This window comes from Rhincodon typus, chromosome 3 (assembly GCF_021869965.1).
Source record: "Rhincodon typus isolate 14 chromosome 3, sRhiTyp1.1, whole genome shotgun sequence".
Lineage (NCBI taxonomy): Eukaryota > Metazoa > Chordata > Chondrichthyes > Orectolobiformes > Rhincodontidae > Rhincodon > Rhincodon typus.
In genome coordinates, this window is record NC_063334.1 from 82,841,355 (window position 1) to 82,858,920 (window position 17,566).

At 39.8% G+C, this 17,566-nt stretch overlaps 1 protein-coding gene across 11 annotated transcripts in view; it reads left to right on the forward strand.

Moving 5' to 3' along the window:
- kiaa0825 (KIAA0825 ortholog) overlaps positions 1-17,566 on the forward strand; it is a 357,628-nt gene that overhangs the window by 78,948 nt on the left and 261,114 nt on the right. For all 11 annotated transcript variants that reach the window (XR_007261761.1, XM_048595041.1, XM_048595037.1 and 8 more), the window contains 3 exons: positions 6,616-6,806; positions 13,217-13,399; positions 15,779-15,898. Coding sequence is in view for 10 of the 11 variants with exons in the window: in XM_048595041.1 (XP_048450998.1) it covers positions 6,616-6,806; positions 13,217-13,399; positions 15,779-15,898 (494 nt within the window). In the remaining variant the exon portion in view is untranslated. The remainder of the gene's footprint in view (positions 1-6,615; positions 6,807-13,216; positions 13,400-15,778; positions 15,899-17,566) is intronic.

Sequence of the window (17,566 nt, forward strand, 5' to 3'; positions counted from 1 at the left end):
CCAGCGCCTTTTGTACATTTGCACTAAGACTGTATCACTGTAGCAAAGTCTTAGTGTAACTGTACAAGGCGCTGGTGAGACCACTTCTGGAGTACTGTGAGCATTTTTGGTCCACTGATTTAAGGAAAGATGTTATTTCATTGGAGACTGTTCAGAGAATGTTCAGTAGGATGATCTCGGGTATAGAGGAATTGTCTTATGAGCAAAGGCTAAACAGATCGGGACTTTACTCGCTGGAATTCAGAAGAATGAGAGGTGATCTCTTTGAGACGTATTGGATTCTTAATGGACTTGGCAGGGTAAATGCTGAGAGGACGTTTTCCCTTAGGGGAGAGTCTAGGACAAGAGGACATAGTCTCAGAATAAAGGGGCACTAATTCAAGACTGAGATGAGGAGCAATTTCTTCTTTCAAGGGGTTAAGAGTCTTTGGATCTCCTTGCCACCGAGACCTGCAGGGCCAGAGTCCTTTTTGTACATTTGAGGCTGAGATGTAAACTTTGATTCCCCTATTGATCAAGAATCTAAGGAAAAGGCAGGAAAGTGGATATGAAGAATGTTGGATTAGCCATGATCTTATTGAATGATGGACCAGGCTAGAAGGGCTGAATAGTTGACTCCTGTTCCTATTTCTTGTGGTCCTATTGCCTGACCGTGAAAACCTGTTTTTTGTTTGTTCATTCATGGGATGAGAGCATCGCTAGCTGGGCTAGTATTTATTACCCGTCTCTAATTGCCCAGAGGACAGTTAAGAGTCAACATTGTTGTGGGTCTAAAATCACATCTAAACTAGACCAGATAAGGACGGCAGTTTCCTTCCCTGAAGGACATCAGTGGACCAGATGTGTTTTTCTGACAATTGATAATAGATTTATGGCCATCACTAGACTCTGAATTCCAGGTTTTTGTTGAATTAAAATTCCTTGAACAAGGTGACTGTGATAATCTTGCATAAATTTCAAGTTAGTTATCCCTTATTTTAAATTCCTCTTTGATCTGATCTGAAGAAAATAGATTTTTCAACTCTTCACGATTTACCAAATAGGTTTACAAGTGGCAAGTAACATTTTCGCCGCACAAATGCCAGGCAATGAGGGACAGCTCAACGACTGCACCTTGACATTCAATGGTGTTACCACCACTGAATCATCCACTATTAACATGCTTGGGACTACCATTGACCAGAAACTCAACTGGACCTGCTGCGTAAACACAGTGGCTTCAAGAGCAGATCAGAGGCTAGGAATACTGCAGCAAATAACTCATCACCTGACTCACTAAAGCCAGTCTGCCATCTACAAGGCACAAGCCAGGAGTGTGATGGAATACTGCCCACTTGCCTGGATGGGTGCAACTCCAACAACACTCAAAGCTTGACACCAGAATAGAATAGCTCACTTGATTGGTACCGCATCCACAAACATTTACTCCCTTCACTACCGGTGCTCAGTCATTGCACTGTGTCCTGTCAACAAGAAGCACTGCAGAAATTCACCAAAGATCCTTAAATAGCACCTTCCAAACCCATGACCAGTTCCATCTAGAAGGAAAAGGGCAGCAGAGACATGGGAACACCACCTGCAAGTTCCCCTCCAAGCCACTCACCATCCTGACTTAGAAATATATCAGCATTGCTTCATTGTTGCTGAGTCAAAATCCTGTAATATTCTCCCTCATGGCATTGTGGGTCAACCTGCAGCACATGGGCTGCTACAGTTAAAGAAGGCAGCTCACCACCACTTTCTCAAGGGCGACTAGGGATAGGCAATAAATGCTGGCCAATTAGCCACACCCATGTCCTATGTGTGAATAAAATAAAGCAAGTTTAAACTTGAACTATTCTAATTCCCAAAACAAAAGTACAACAGATTTCAGAGGTCATGTCTCCATCACAAGGCCCACAGATGGATCATTCATTATTTGAGTTTCTCTACCAGTTGTTTTATAATATTACTTTTCCAGTAAAGGACAAGTCACCATATTCCTATTGGATCATAGGGCTGCTCTCTCATTAGAGAGAGAAAGAGATTGAGAAAATAGGAACTTCAAGGTAACCACAGCCGATGTGGGAATTCAATCCATGCTGTTGGGATTACTCTGTGTCACAATTAAGCTCTCCACCCATCTGAACTAACTGACACCGCACCCCCTGCTGTTTACATTGCTTGCTGTTAATTTGCAGATATGCCTATCGCTATGCCTATGTTATTAGCTTATCTCATAGAGTTGAATAGCTGGCAGTGTGCGTAAGTTGTGATGTGTGAACATAAGACTTGCAACAGGGCTAACGTGTACAGATGACTTAAAATCATGACTGTGGTTTCAATTCATGGGATACTGGCTGCAGAGTCGGTAAATGTATTGGTTCTAAACTTACAAAATTTTGTAGGTTCTGGAAAGGTCCCACTGGAATTAGAAAATTTCAACTATAACATTTCTATTTAAGAAAGGAAGGGGACAAAAAGTGGAAAACTATACAAACATCTGTGATTGGGGAAAGGCTAGAATGGTTTATTGAGGAGTTAGAGGTAGAACATTTTAAAAATCTAAAATAAAGCAGAGCCAGTGTTTTTAAAAGAGAAATCATGTTTGGTAATTTATTAGAGCCCTTTGAGAAAATAACAAACAAAATGAGAAATTGGGAACCTATAGATTTGTACTTGGATTTCCAAAAGGCATTTGATAATATTATGATGGAAACTGGAGGAATGCACTGTAGCTCTAGTTTCACTCTTCCATGGGTCACAATATAGAATAAAAATACTTTGTGCATCTTTCAAAAGACCATTAAATGCCTTACATGTACCAGGTTTTAAACATAAAAAAGATCTTTTAACAAGGTTTCTTCAGAAACACAACTGTGGTTTTAACTTATTCAATAAAGATGCAATAACTTGTTGACATATGCAGTCAGTAATATAAAAATATTAATGTTTTAAGTCTGTGAATGCCCCAAAGTAAACCCATAACCACATATTCTGCAGGGAAGAGATTTTAAAAAATAATTTTCTGCAGGGAATGGTTTTCTGGGAAAAAAATAACTTTGGTCAATGGGCTATTGGTGAATGGAAAAGAATAGAGTGCAGTATATTCCAGAGTCTGCTGCTGTGATATGCTGGTTTGTGTAATCAAGTTGCTAATCATGCCCAGTTGTTTGTAAAGTTCTGGAGGCCAGGTAGCTTAGAAATTACAGCGTTGAGATTCTTTTAACCACTCTTTCAAAACAACAAGTAGGATTTCCCTGTACTCAACAAGATGGTTTTCTTTTCAGGAATGGGAGGGATATAAGGGGCGGCACGGTGGCTCAGTGGTTAGCACTGCAGCCTCACAGCGCCAGGGACCCAGGTTCAATTCCAGCCTCGGGCGACTGTCTGTGTGGAGTTTGCACATTCTCCCCGTGTCTGCATGGGTTTCCTCCGGGTGCTCTGGTTTCCTCCCACAGTCCAAAGATGTGCAGGCTAGGTGGGTTGGCTATGCTAAACTGCCCGTATTGTTCGGGGTGTGTGGGTTATAGGGGGATGGTTCTGGGTGGGCTGCTGCAAGGGTCAGTGTGGACTTGTTGGGCTGAAGGGCCTGTTTCCACGCTGTAGGGATTCTATGATGGATAAGCTGGGCAGCATATTCTTGGTCGGCTTCCCTCCAAATTAACTTGTTCTTAGAACTGAGCCGGATAAGACAAGAATCTCTTCAAGCCAGTCACTATTCAAAACCAGCCCAGCAGGGTCTGCAGCAGAGCGGCAATTATCACCAGTCATGTGGTTTCTAAGAACTCTACTTAAAAAAAAGTCATGTCTGCAATGAACTTTCCTTTATCTCCTTCAAAGAAACCACTACTGTGGGTTTGTACACAAAACATTAAATAAATTCCTTTTCCTCACAACACTTCAAAACTTAAGTTTTTCAAGCAAATTAAATATAAGCCACCTTCATAGCAATAAGGTGTCACATCAAAGATTGCTACACAAAGTAAGAACTAATGTTGTAGATGGTGACATATCAGTATAGATTGAGGATTGGTTAACTAACCAGAAGCAAGAAGTAGGGATCAATGAATCACTTTCAAATTGGCAAGCAACTACTATGGGGTTGAGAGGGATTAGTGCTTGGTTCTAAGCTCTTTACAATCCAAATCAATGACTTGGCTGAAGGAATCAATCAGCTAAACTTCCTGACGACAGAAAACAACTCAGAAAGTAAGTGGTCAAGAGGACGTAAAGAGTCCACATAGGGGCTTAGATAGGTTAATTGAGTGGGCAAAACTTTGGTAGATGGAGTAAAATCTAGGAACATGTGGACTTTGGCATGAAATAGAAAAATAATATTATTTAAACTAAGAAAGACTGTGGGATTCCGTGATACAGAGGAATCATAGTGTCCTGGTACATGAATCAAAAACAGTTAATATACAGGTTCTGCCAGTGACTAGGGATATGTTTGCATATATTACAATGGGAATAGAGTATAAAAGTAGGGAAGTGTTTCTGCAGCCACAGAGGGCCTTGGGCTGCACCTTAAGTACTGTGTACAGTTTAGGTCTCTTTTCTTAAGAAAGGATATAATTGCATTGAAGCAGTTCAGTAAAGATTCACTTGACTGATTCTTGAGATGAAGGAGTTATCCTACAAGGAAAGTTTGAGCAGGTTAGATCTATACCCACTGGAGTTTAGAAGGAGGGACGACCCTTTGGAAACTTAAGATCCTGAGAGGATTTGACAAGGTCAGTACTGAAAGACACTTGCCCTTGTGGGCTAGTCTGGAACTTAGCAACACAGTTTAAAAATTAATGGTCAGCCATTTAATATTGAGATGAGGACGATTTTGTTCTCTCAGTGATTTATTAGTCTGTTTAACTCTCTTTCCATGCAGAAATTTGAGTCATTGAATATGTTCAAGGCTAAATCAGATAAACCTTTTATAAATAAAGAGTATCAGGATTGAAGATTGATAGGAAAGTGGATTTGAAGTCACAATCAGATCAGCCATGATCTTACCAAATAGTGGAGCAGGCTCAAGATGCTCGATGGTATACTCCTGCTCCAAATTATTGCTGTTCTGTGTTCTTGTGACTGGCCTCACAAACAGGATTCTACCACCACCCCCTGTCTGCTGCCACTTAGTTACTTTTGGATCAAACTAGTCAGGTTAACCTTGATCCCATGTGCTTTTACCTTCTTTATCAGTCTCCCGTGTGATACTTTGTCAAATGCTTTTCTGAAATACATATAAACTACATCAACTGCACTACCCTCGTCTACCCACCTGATCATTTCCTCAAAAAAATTTCATTCAAATTTTTGGCAGGCGTGACCTCCCTCTGACAAAGCCATGCTGACTATCCCTGATCAAACCCTGGCTCTCCAAGTGGAGATTAATTCTCTCTTTCAGAACTTTTTTCCAATACTTGTGATGTGAGACTCACTGGTCCATAATTCCCTAGTTTATCTCTATCATCCTTCTTGAAAAATGAAATCGCATTAGCTATCCTTCAGTCCTCTGGTATGTCCCCTGTAGCCAGAAAGGAATTAAAAATTTAATTCAGAGCTCCTGTAATTTTCTCCCTCTCCTCCCACAGCAGTTTTCAGACAACTCATTTGGACTTCTGGATTGTCCACTTTAAAGCTGATCAAAACCTCCAATAACTCCTTAATTCCTATGTGAATCTGCTCAAGAACCTCAAGTCACTCTTTCCAAATTCTGTACCATCATCCTCCTTTTTCTGAGTGATAACAGTAGTAAAATGCTCATTTACCACCTGGTCAGTGCCCTCTGGTTCCATGCACAGATTGGTCCCCTTTGTCCCAATCTTTTTCTGGATATCCACTTCCCCTTCATAGACTTAGAGAATATCTTGGGATTCTTCGTAACTTTACCTACCAGTGTTTTCTCATGCCTCCTCTTTGCTCTCCTAATCAATTTCTTAAGTCTCCGTCTCACACCTGAGGATCCTGATTTTGCCATAAACACCTACATGTTAGTAAGCAGGAATTTTCAGGTTGACAAGGCTGGGATTGTTGTTGTTATTTCTTGTGCCTCAGTTGATGCCATGTGGTCCATCTGGTTTCATTTGAAGTGATTTGGTATGATTTGAGTTACTTTCTGGACCATTTCAGAGGGCATTTAACTGTAAACCACATTGCCGAGAGTCTGGAGTCACATGGAGGCCAGACCAGACAGAGCACATTGCTAAACCAGATAGGGGGTTTATGAGAATTGACAATGGTTTAACGATCACCATTAGAGTAGCAAATTTATTATTCAGTTTATTAATTGAATTCATATTCCATCAACTTCCATAATGAAATTTTGAACATATTTTCCCAGAGCGTTAGACTGGATTTCTGGAAAACTAGCCATTAACATTATCAGAATGCCACAGTCTCCCATTGTGTTGGGATCAGGAACCTTTGAGGAATGTCACTGGCTGATGTGGGATGGGTGCCTCACAGGGTTACAAATTAATTTGTCCATATCTGTTCTGTTTTCTCTGTGGTCCAGAAACTACCCATGCTTTGAACTATTTCCTTTTCATGTTAGATTACTGATTGATTTATGAAGAATGGAATCATACTTTTTAAACTGATAACTTAGGCTGTATTATTTATTGATTAATTTCACAGGGAGAGCGATGTTCTTTCTCCATTCAAATGTGGCATTACTACTGCTCTGCTCTTCGTTATGATCTCTGGAGTGTGTTGCCCTCTAGATTAGCCCAACAGCTTCTAGCTGAGGTATTGAGTGAATCCTTAACGATTTTTGTGGGCAGATACTCTCAGTCTTGTCCGACATATAACAGAACTTCACAGATAAGGTAAGCCTAATCAAGTATTATTGAAAATAAGTTTGCATGAACTAAATTTGAAAGACATTATCCACCTTTATGCAGCACAGCCGGGTTAGTAAAGATTATATCAGTTCATCTGGCCTACCTGAAGCTTCACACAAGTGACAGAATATCCTTTATTGTCACGTGCATTCAAAATAAAATGCAGTGAAAAGTGTGCACCATCGCTCATACATAGGCACCATTCACAGAATAAAATAAAGAAAGATAACTTAAAGAGAGTCCGACTTTCCTTCTTTGTTGCTATACCACCACCAGACTACTGCTCTGGGCTTTCCAGCCCACGCTACGTTGCCGAGAGTGTCCTGCTGCGGGCCACGCCTGTCCCTGCCATGCCACTGTCAAGGGCCTACTCCATGTGGAAAATGCTCCAGGCCTTACAGGCCTACAGACCAACTCAGCCTCCACCTCCGAAAATGCGCCGCTGCTCTGGAGTCCATCGAAGCCACCTCCTGCCAAAGAGCTCTCTCGGCCACCCATTGCTTCAGGACTCCGCCCTGCCATGCCCTGGGAGTTAGCTTCACTGTCGCTGTGGGTACGCGGCTCCTCCACTGCTCCAGGACATGGCCCCCTGGCCCCTCTGTCACTCTGGGGACTTGGCCCCTCCAGGACTCGCTCTGACCTACATCAGATCTGGCAAAGTTGCTCCGGCCTGCACTCTCTCCGTTGCTGCTGTAGGACATGGCCTGCGTGCTCAGCTCCTGCCCGGTCACCAGAAGCAACTCCTTTCCTCAGGTTAGAGTTAAACAGTTGAAGCTAAAAATAGTTAAAGGTTGGGGAGGTGGGTGGGATGTTCTGCAAAGGGGAGAGGGAGAGAGAAAGGAAACAACGCACTCACCTCTATTTCTTATGTTTCTTAATTGCTTTATCCACCAAAACTTTATGTGGCACTGCACTAAATTTCACAGTACTATCTTATCTCACCTTATTACTTAGACACGGGCATGTACTACAAGTTCCTTCTTTATACCCTTTCTGAAGTCAAGTTGGCATCATTGTGGTTAATAAAATTGTATGTGAGGCTACACATGCACAGTTTTATTATTGTGTTCTGTCCATGAGGTTGTACGTTTTTCTGTGCCTTCTTCACTGCTGTTATTGATGCTATCATTGGCCTATCCTCCAGTATCCTCTATTTTTCATCTGGGTTGTATTCTGTATTCTAGCACAATTATCCCATTTTTTTAATGCAAGTTTTCTAGTCTCATCACCAAATTGAGCTGTAATTGCCCAACTTTCATCCAGGTACCTCTAGTTTTGGATTGTTTTCTCCCAGTCTTAACCCTGTTTCATATTATCAGCAGTTTTTTTTTCATTACTTTCTCTTTCAGAATGCCCTCTGACGTTTTCACCAACTACAGCCCTCAACTTGAAGGGCCGTATGGTTTATTCTTAATTTGTTACATTCTTAATTCCTCTTTCTCTTCACTTTCATCATGCTCTCATCTCATTTTGGGCACTCCTCAGGAGCCATGACTTCACTGAAGTTTTGGTCAGTGTTGCAATATGTGCTAGAGGATAGAAATAGTTGATTCATGTGGAGAATCGGCAATGATATAGTATAGATTTGGCATTAAACTGGATTATGTTATGACATGGACAGAAAATCAAACTAAAACAGACGCACAATGCTGGATTCGTAGCACAGTGAAATTAAAACATTCGATGATCCTCCAATTTACCCAGTTGTTTCTAACCAGACTTTATGAATAACAGATATCAGACAACAGTTTTATAGCTTAAACAGAAATTAACAATTTATTATTAATACTGTATCTTTAGCAAAGCAAAGCTAAACAAGTCTAATTAATGTCTAAGAGTTGAACCTAATCGCTTTTGATCGTAACCCTGTCTCACACGTAGATACAGTTACAGTTAAGAGATAAACTAAAAAGAAAATAATGAGTTGTAATTTGCTAGTTCAACCATTTCAATGATGCATACAAGGTTTTAATAGGATTCTTGAACAATACTTGTAATGTATTACAGGCACATGGGATTGTACCTTGCTTGAATTCTGAAGTCATCAGTCAATGCAAACAACTTCCAGCAGGCTCTGAGGAATATTCACTTATTTCTTATAAACTAGGATTCTTTTCTCAGAACATTCAATAATTCTTTAACTGAACATAAAGCTAGTGTGTGTAAGACTCAAACAAAGCTTCTCAGACCAGCACCTTCTAAGCACATAGTCTTCTGTCCAAATTTCCAGACAAAACTAGTTCAATCTATGGTTTTGCTTTTTTCACATATTCTTTATGGTTGCCTGGCTAGTACCAACCTCCTCTTGATAGAACACTTAGTCAGCTGCCAGTACTTGAGTGTAACACATTTTGGTGTTGAAACCTCTGCAGTGTTCTTAGAACAGTTATTAACTGCAATTATCTTTCCAGGCCAGTTCCCATATATAAACATCAGATTGTTTGTTCTCTCTTTACAGAAGAAGCTTCTGTTCAATTCAATTCTCAACTTCAGCTCATAGTTCAAAGCCAAAAAAGAGAAAAATAAAGAGAAAACAGTGATGGTCCCAACAAATAAAATTGAATGTTCTGGAGAAACTCAGCAAGGCTGGCAGCATCTGTAGAGAGATAAACAGAATTAATGTTTCAAATATTATTATGACTCCTTTTTGGAACCATTCTTATGTTTCAGTTCACTCCTGTGTCTTTCACTACCATTTGAGGTGGTGCAGTGGCTCAGTAGTTTCAGTGCTGCTTCACAGTGCAGGGGACCTGAGTTTGATTCCACTCTCAGGTGACTGTCTGTGTGGAGCTTTCCCATGTCTGCGAGGCTTTCCTCACGGTGTTTCAGTTTCCTCCCACAGTCCAAAGACGTGCAGGTTAGGTGGATTGGCCATGCTAAATTGCCCGGGATGTGTAGGCTAGGTGGATTAGCCATGGGAAATACAGGGTTACAGGGATAGGGTGGTTCTGGGTGGGAAGCTCCTCAGTGAGTTGGTGTAGAGTCTACGGGCCAGATGGCTTGCTTCCACACTGTAGGGATTCTGTAACAGATCCTGTCTGTTGTCCCTCTCACAATTCCATCATATTGAGAGCATGCTTTTTTAAAATTTCTTCTTGCCAACATGGACAATTTCATCATTTTCCTGCATACAGCTTGGCGTGGCAACTGCTGTGCCCAGGACCGTAAGAAACTATAGAGTCATGAACGCAACGCAGTCCATCAAGCAAAACAACCTTCCATATAATGACTCCATCTATGCTTCTCACTGCCTCAGGAAGGCAGCCATCATAATTAAAGATCCCTCCCACCCCAGTTTTAATCTCTTCCAACCTCTTCCATCAGGCTGAAGATACAGAAGCTTAAACACACATACCAACAGATTCACAAACAGCTTTCTCCCCATTGTTATGAGACTTCTGAATGGACCTCTCAAATTTTAAACTTAATGTTGATCTCGCTCTTTGTGCATCATCTCTGTAGTCATAAAATTGTATTCTTTGCTCTGTTCTATTACCCTAATACACTTTGTAAGGTATGTTCTGCCTGTACTGCATGCAAAACAAAACTTTTCACTGTACCTAAGCACACGTAACAATAATAAATAAAATCAAATCAAAATCAAAGATCTTTTACTAGATCTTTGCCCCTCACCTAACCTATCTACATTGTTTTTGTGGCCTCCTTTGACTTGGCAATTTTCTCATGCATTTTAGCATGATTTAAGATAGTCAACCAAATATTTCACCTATAGATTAACTTGTTTGCTGACTGTTGAAGCACAAGTCTCATCAACACTGTTCATTGTATAGCATTAAACATAATAATCTAATAATCAAACACTCATCAGGGGTTGCGTAACTTAGTGATTCAGTTACTTAAAACAGTAAAACACATTACAAGTTATGCAGTAGCCATTACAGCAAGCCAACAGATTTCAATGTCTAAAGCTTGCAAAGCCAAGATGGACAAACTTACAAGGAAAGTTATAAAATTATATGCATGCAGCACATGGAGACCTTAAGGTTGAAGCCTTTAAAAGGCAACGTTCACATACTATGGTTGGTAATGCCTTGATTCCTGAAAAAGATGGTAATAAATCTTGCTCTTCACCACTCTTTTTTCTCATTGTGCCTCCATAAGGCTGTTCATTAGAGATTTCTAGGATTTTGATCCAGTAAAAATGAAGCAATGGTAATGTGTGTCAACTGTAAGGAAATTTGGAAATGATAGCATTATCATGCTTTTGTGAGTGCTGAAGGTGTCTTCGTTGCTGGGTCCTGCTGAAAAAGCTTTGGCAAGTTGCAGCAAATCATTTTGTAGATAATATGTGTATATTACCAAGTTGTATCATTTGCAGAGGGAAGTGGATGTTTAGGCTAGGGCTTGAGATGTTGGTGAGGTGGACTGTGCTATCATGGGAGGTGTTAAGCTTCTCGCTTTGTTACAGCCGCACCCGTCGAAGTGAATGGACAATATTATTTTAAATGCTTGCAATGCCTAATAGATTGTTTTGGGAGAGTAACAAGCTGAGCTACTCTGAGGAAAATATTCCATCACTGACATGGTCTGGCAGCCATGATATTTATATGGCTGGTCCTTTTGAGTTTTTGGTCAATGCTAACACTATCAGAATCTTGATTACAGGGGTCTTAAAGATAATAATACCATAAGGACATGTGTAAGTCCCCTGTTGGTGCAGATGACCATGACCTGGCTTTTGTGTGAACAATTGATACTTGTCAATTGTAAACTTGAGTCTGCATTTTGTCCAGGTCTTGCTGCATACAAATATGACTGCTTGATTATCTGAAGAATTGCATATGAAGCCATTGGACAATCACTGACCCTATTTCTGACTTTATGTAGGATGGAAGGTCATTAATAGAACATGTGAAGATAATGGAGTGGAGATGTTTCCCTTAGGAATTCCCATAATGACGTCTTGATATTACAATGACGGGTCAAGTTTGATTTCAGCCACTGATAATTTTTCTACTGTTATCCAACAATTTTAGTTTCACGTGGCCTCTGTACTTCCACATTTGATTCTGCCTTGACATCAAGAACAATAATGCCACTTCACCTCTGCAGTTTTGGTTTTATTTCCATGTTTGGAACAAGGTTATGCTATTGTCTTCAGCTGAATATGTTTGTTCTCAAATCAGGTATCAGTGAGAAGTTTATTCTGGAGTTTATTTTTCATTGAATTAGGCTAACGAATCTTTTTCGTAAACTCAGATTGTACCATAACACCAGTATCAGTAAGAGCTTCCTTTGCTGAAATTATGTCATTAATTTATAATACCTATGTGTATCTCTGTCTTTCATATATCTGTCAGCTATCACCTGTCATCTGTTCTATAACATCCATTTCTGTATCCTTCTGGACTTATTGTTTTCTTATGTTTTTTGATCTGCTCTGTTTGCCTCACCTATTACTACTTGCAGCCGTATCCACTGTCATGTTTACATTTTCAACAAGGTCATTCTGATGCAGTGGAAATGGTGCTTGGATCTTCTTTTCCACTTCAGAATTCTTCCCAAAGACTCCAGAATATAAAGCCTCCTTTCTAATATTACTGTACCAATTTGATCTTTATCTTTCATCTTTTTAAAATTGCAAGATGTAATGACAGGCTTGCCTCAAATCACATCACATCAAATCAAATTTGATCAAATTTTGGGCCTTCTCTTTAAATATGAATGATTTAAATATACTGTTAAATGATATTTAAGTTTGTTGGTTATTCCACATGAAAGGACGTGGCAAATTGTAAGGAAGAATACAGAAGAAAAGAGAAGATTTTGGAAGTTGACAGAAATGTACTAATGAAATTTTACATTTATAATTTTTTTATGATGTCACAAGCCATTTTACAACCAATTAAGAACTTTTCAAATATAGTCACGAGTTTAGTGTAAGAAATGTGTAACCAAATTGTGCACAGCAAACTCACAAATAGCAATGTCATAATGATGACAAAATCTCTTTTCTTTTTCCATGATATTGAGGGATAAGTCAGGATTAGCCAGGACATCAGACTTAATTTCTCTACTCTTTTACAGAGGACAATCGAGTCTTTTGCATCCATTCAACCACACAGTTGGGACCTCTATTTCACAGCCCACCCAAAACTTAGTATGGTTGAGGAAAGGTTGAACAATTGTACACCTTTTTATTTGGTTTCATCAAGGGTCACAATACTGAATTGCAGCTGAAGCAATTGTTCCTTTATGCGTATAAGTAAAATAACTGATATACATAAGAATGCATGAGATCCTAATGATTCATTTTAAGAAACAATATTTTGATAGGTTCTTTGGAAGGTGGTATCTTTGAGATGTGGTAATGAGCTTAGATTTTGAAGTATTTTCACACACTACCAATTTAATATATTTGCATTTATCAACAGAATTGACATAACTGCCATACTTCTGTGCACTGAGAATCTTCTATGGTCAGTTTGTCATTCAGCTCAAGAGCTACTTCAACCTTCAGAGGATAAATCTCGCTGGATCCTTACCATTCATAACAATTGCAATGCACTACTTGCTGCTCTTGTTATTTTAACATCGCCCCTGGAGAAACTATATGAGTAAGTGTATTAAAATACATTTATTATTAAATGGAAAAATTGTTGGTTAATTAAAAACTGGTAATTCCATCTGAAACAGTTTGTGATTAGATGACTTGTAGGCATTCAGAATCTGAGAGTCTGGTCTGAGTGCGCCATGATTTTCTGTTTTTGAGCCCCATCCTGTCTAGTATGCATTAGACTGAGGGAAAAACAGCTGGTCCTGAGTGGTTTGACTGCCATATATTAATGACACATACATTTTGGGAGATGTAATTTACCAGTATAAAATATGCAAAGAGAATGTTGGTAAATTCTTGGTTGAACATTTTGTCTTTATTTTTGAATAATTAACTGCTGGAGACTAAGTATAGATTTTTAAAATCTTTTTATTCAAGTGAAAGAGAGATTCACTTCAGTTATTAACTGATGCAAAACTCTAAACCTTAAAAAGAATTGATTGTCTTTATACTGTAGCAACCTCTTATCCAAATTCCAATTCCGTTTCCTATCCAACAAATAAAGCAGATGTTCCTCTGTATTCTAGGTTAATATGTTAAGGTTTCCTTCACTCAGCAAGGGTGTAAACAACCAATTTTGCATTGGATGTTGTTGTCTCTTCGTTTTATCAGTGTTTGTCCTGTACTGTCTCCTCCCAAGCCATTCTTAGAATGTTTTCGATAACATTGTCTCCTGCTTTCACCAAGCTGCAATAGGTTAACTCCACAAAAAGTTGAAATCTGCCTCTAATTGTAGTACAGAAATACCATTTATGGCTTAGAGTCTAAAGATCTAAATTTCTCCTAACAAGCATTTTAATTTGGGGAAGTGCAGATAAACAATGGGAACTGCAGAATTCATCAAAAACTGAGGCGTTACATGTCATTGGAAAAGACAACCTTTGCAGAGTAAACTTATTAAAGCCAATTTGACCAAACAGTGGGCTGATCCTTTCAGCAATTCATGTTCAGAAGTATTTTCACGTATTATTTATAATCTATTATTTGTTTTTAATCTGCTTGACCAGAAATTGACTAGATTTGACTGAGGGCATTTTTGATAAATAAACTGCATTCAGTTGCAGGTTAATTGCATAATGGCTGCTGCTACAATAGCAATAGAATTCTAACAAATGCACGTCCTGGAACAAGATTTCCATCTCACTGGAGCAATGGGTATACATAGCCAGTGACTTGTAAAATGCCTGTCACTGGTGGACTTCTGCATTATCCCTTTTCCTTTTGAATTCTGTGCCTCGAGCCACAATTATATGCCCTGTTCTCCTGCAAGGAGCAAAAGCAGGAAAGTGTGAGTGTTGTAATGGCTTTTATGGCAGAGTTCTGAATAGAATTAGTGGAAGTACAATGTAAGGCATGGATGTGAAAAGATATAAGATTTGAGTGAGTGTGAATGTTATTGCTTAAGTGGGGATGTGAGGTGCTTGCAGAGAAAGGAATGAGTGCAGCAGCATGGTGAATTCTCCTGAAGAGTGCTATGGGGAAAAATGCTGTCACTGGTGGACTTCTGACTCCTAAACTGAAGCTCAGTTGTGGGCACAAGGCTATTGCTGAAACCGAGCTAATATTTTATGTAGGTTCATTGTAATTGCATTGCTTTTGTTTACAAAACTCTAAAACCCAGAATTCCTCATGCTGCAGATTGTCTTGGTTAACTATTTTCGGAGTCAAGGGATCGTATTCCTTGGCCATTTCATCCAGATTGATTGAAACAGTTGTCCCCTTCCTTTCATCCTATTGTTGGAAGAGTTCATCTCACTGCACCCTGTCAGATCCTATAACAGGATCTTCAGTTAAAATTGAAACCCACCAGGGACCAGCATTCCTAGGTCTCACATCCATTCCTGTTATTGCTGCAGCCTCAAGTGTCCATGAGATGGTGAGCCATTCAAATGATCCTTGTGCCTTATATTATGGTCCTTTTAATTAAAAAATCCCTTCCCTGACAAACCTAATGCATCACTTTGCTGATAACCCTGATTAGCTGAGAAATCCAGAAGGGTACATCCTCAAAAGAGCCTTGGTCAACCTGCTCCAGCTGTCAACAGGTTGCTAATCTGCAACCGGTACCACCGTTTGTTGGGTACTAAATTGGGAAACTCCCATTCCTAGATTCTAATCTGCCAGATTCAGATTTCCTAGTATATATTTCTGCACCATGTAACCCAATCAAGAACAGTAAACCTGACTGTTAAGATGCTTAATATGAGCCAAACATTGGGTTTTTGATAAGTCCTCATAATGTCATAAACAAGTCTGATGTTCTGATATTTTAACCAACTCATCTGCTCTATTTCTTTAGCTTTATATAGTCATGCTAATGGAGTTGTTGTTTTTGCTGAACTCATCTCTTAACTAATATTCTCAACTTTGATTTTGTCAGAATATTCTGCAATGGTTTCTCTGAGTATATCTCTGTACTACAGTTGGAACCAGTGAACAGTGCGTTACCAGAATGGTTACATTGGATTCAACCTTCCTATTTTTCAAATGCATTACATGGGTAAATATGAAGTTTCCACATATATTTTGAGAAGGTTCTGTGATTTACTATATTAGTATGTTTCTTCAACTATAAGTTAGCTTTCCATGTTTTATTTCACAGCTTTACACAGAATATGTTGAATAAAAAGTTCAACTTACCCTGATTTTGTTGTATTAGATGGTGTGGTCATGTCACTAGTAGTCTAGGGGCTGGGGCTATCATTATGGGAACAAAGATTCACATCCCATTATAGAAGCTGGTGGAAATTGTGTTCAATTATTAAGAAAATATTCTGAAATTGAAAGTTGGGTTCAGTAATGGTAATCATGGTGGAACCTTCCCAGCCCCTGAACAATGTGGGCATTGGTTAGTCAGTTGGAAAAGTACGGTGAGAATGGCAGAAATGAGATTCTCAAGTTGAGAGAAAAAAGCTTGATTCTGCAACCAAGTGTTGGATGGTGAGAGAACAATCTTGCTAGCGAGTGGTGAGGAGCCTTATTTGCATCTATTTGCATGCATTAGCATGCAATTATTGCCCAGTCTTACCTTACTGACAAGCAGTTTACCATTCTTCCATCTGCCAGATACCTCCCCTCCTCCTTCCTGCCCCACATTCACAGAGTCTCAAACACATCAATCAGATACCAATTTCATAGCCCCCATAAATCCCATCTCCGATCCACTTACAATGCAGTTCTGCAAGTTAATACTGCACCTCTCATTCTAACGCTGTTGCCAGGACACTTCACACGCAGGGACAGGCACCCGACTCATGGACTGGACCAAAATGCATTTCATGGCTTCTTACTTTTATCCTCTTAGTGCTAACTCATATTGTCCCAACTTTGATGCTGGCAATGTTATGCTTTTTTGTACTTTGCTATCTCGGTCAGAACTTAAAAGCACATAGTACTTCTGTCTTGCTTCTGTCTAGCACAAAGACAAAGCCAGACAGCGTTTCATGGTTGCCAACAGTCATCGGGTAAGGAGTTGGATATGTTTCTGTATGGAATGTTAACCTAACACATGCACAATGTACCTGCAGGGTACACAGAAAACATACTGCATTTGCATCAAACAAATGGCCTTGTCTCCAAGTCTAAGGAGAATCGTCTTTAATCAAAGAAGACAGGATTCATTCAGGATGATCCAGCATAGTAAATGAAGGGCAGCATCTGCTGTTAGTCCAAAGGCTTGGATAGGATCGGTTGATTATTTGGAGCAGCCAGGGTCAGGTGTGTGTATCGTAACTCAGCATGGAGTGGGCCATGGCCTTAATTATTTACAACCCATATGATGATTTGGAGAGAGGGCGGAGTGTAATATGTCCAAATTTGCTGATGGAGGGCATGTTGTGATGAAGAAATAAGGAAACTGATGTAGAGATAGCAGGAACTGCAGATGCTGGAGAATCTGAGATAACAAGGTGTAGAGCTGGATAAACACAGCAGGCCAAGCAGCATCAGAGGAGCAGGAAGGCTGAAGTTGCGGGCCTAGACCTTACTTCAGAAATGCGCATCCTTAGAAGAGGCTTTGCAATGGGGTTAAAATTGTTTCAGAGATAGCAGGAACTGCAGATGCTGGAGAATCTGAGATAACAAGGTGTGGAATTGGATGAACACAGCAGGCCAAGCAGCATCAGAGGAGCAGGAAGGCTGACGTTTCGGGCCTAGACCCTTGAAGAAG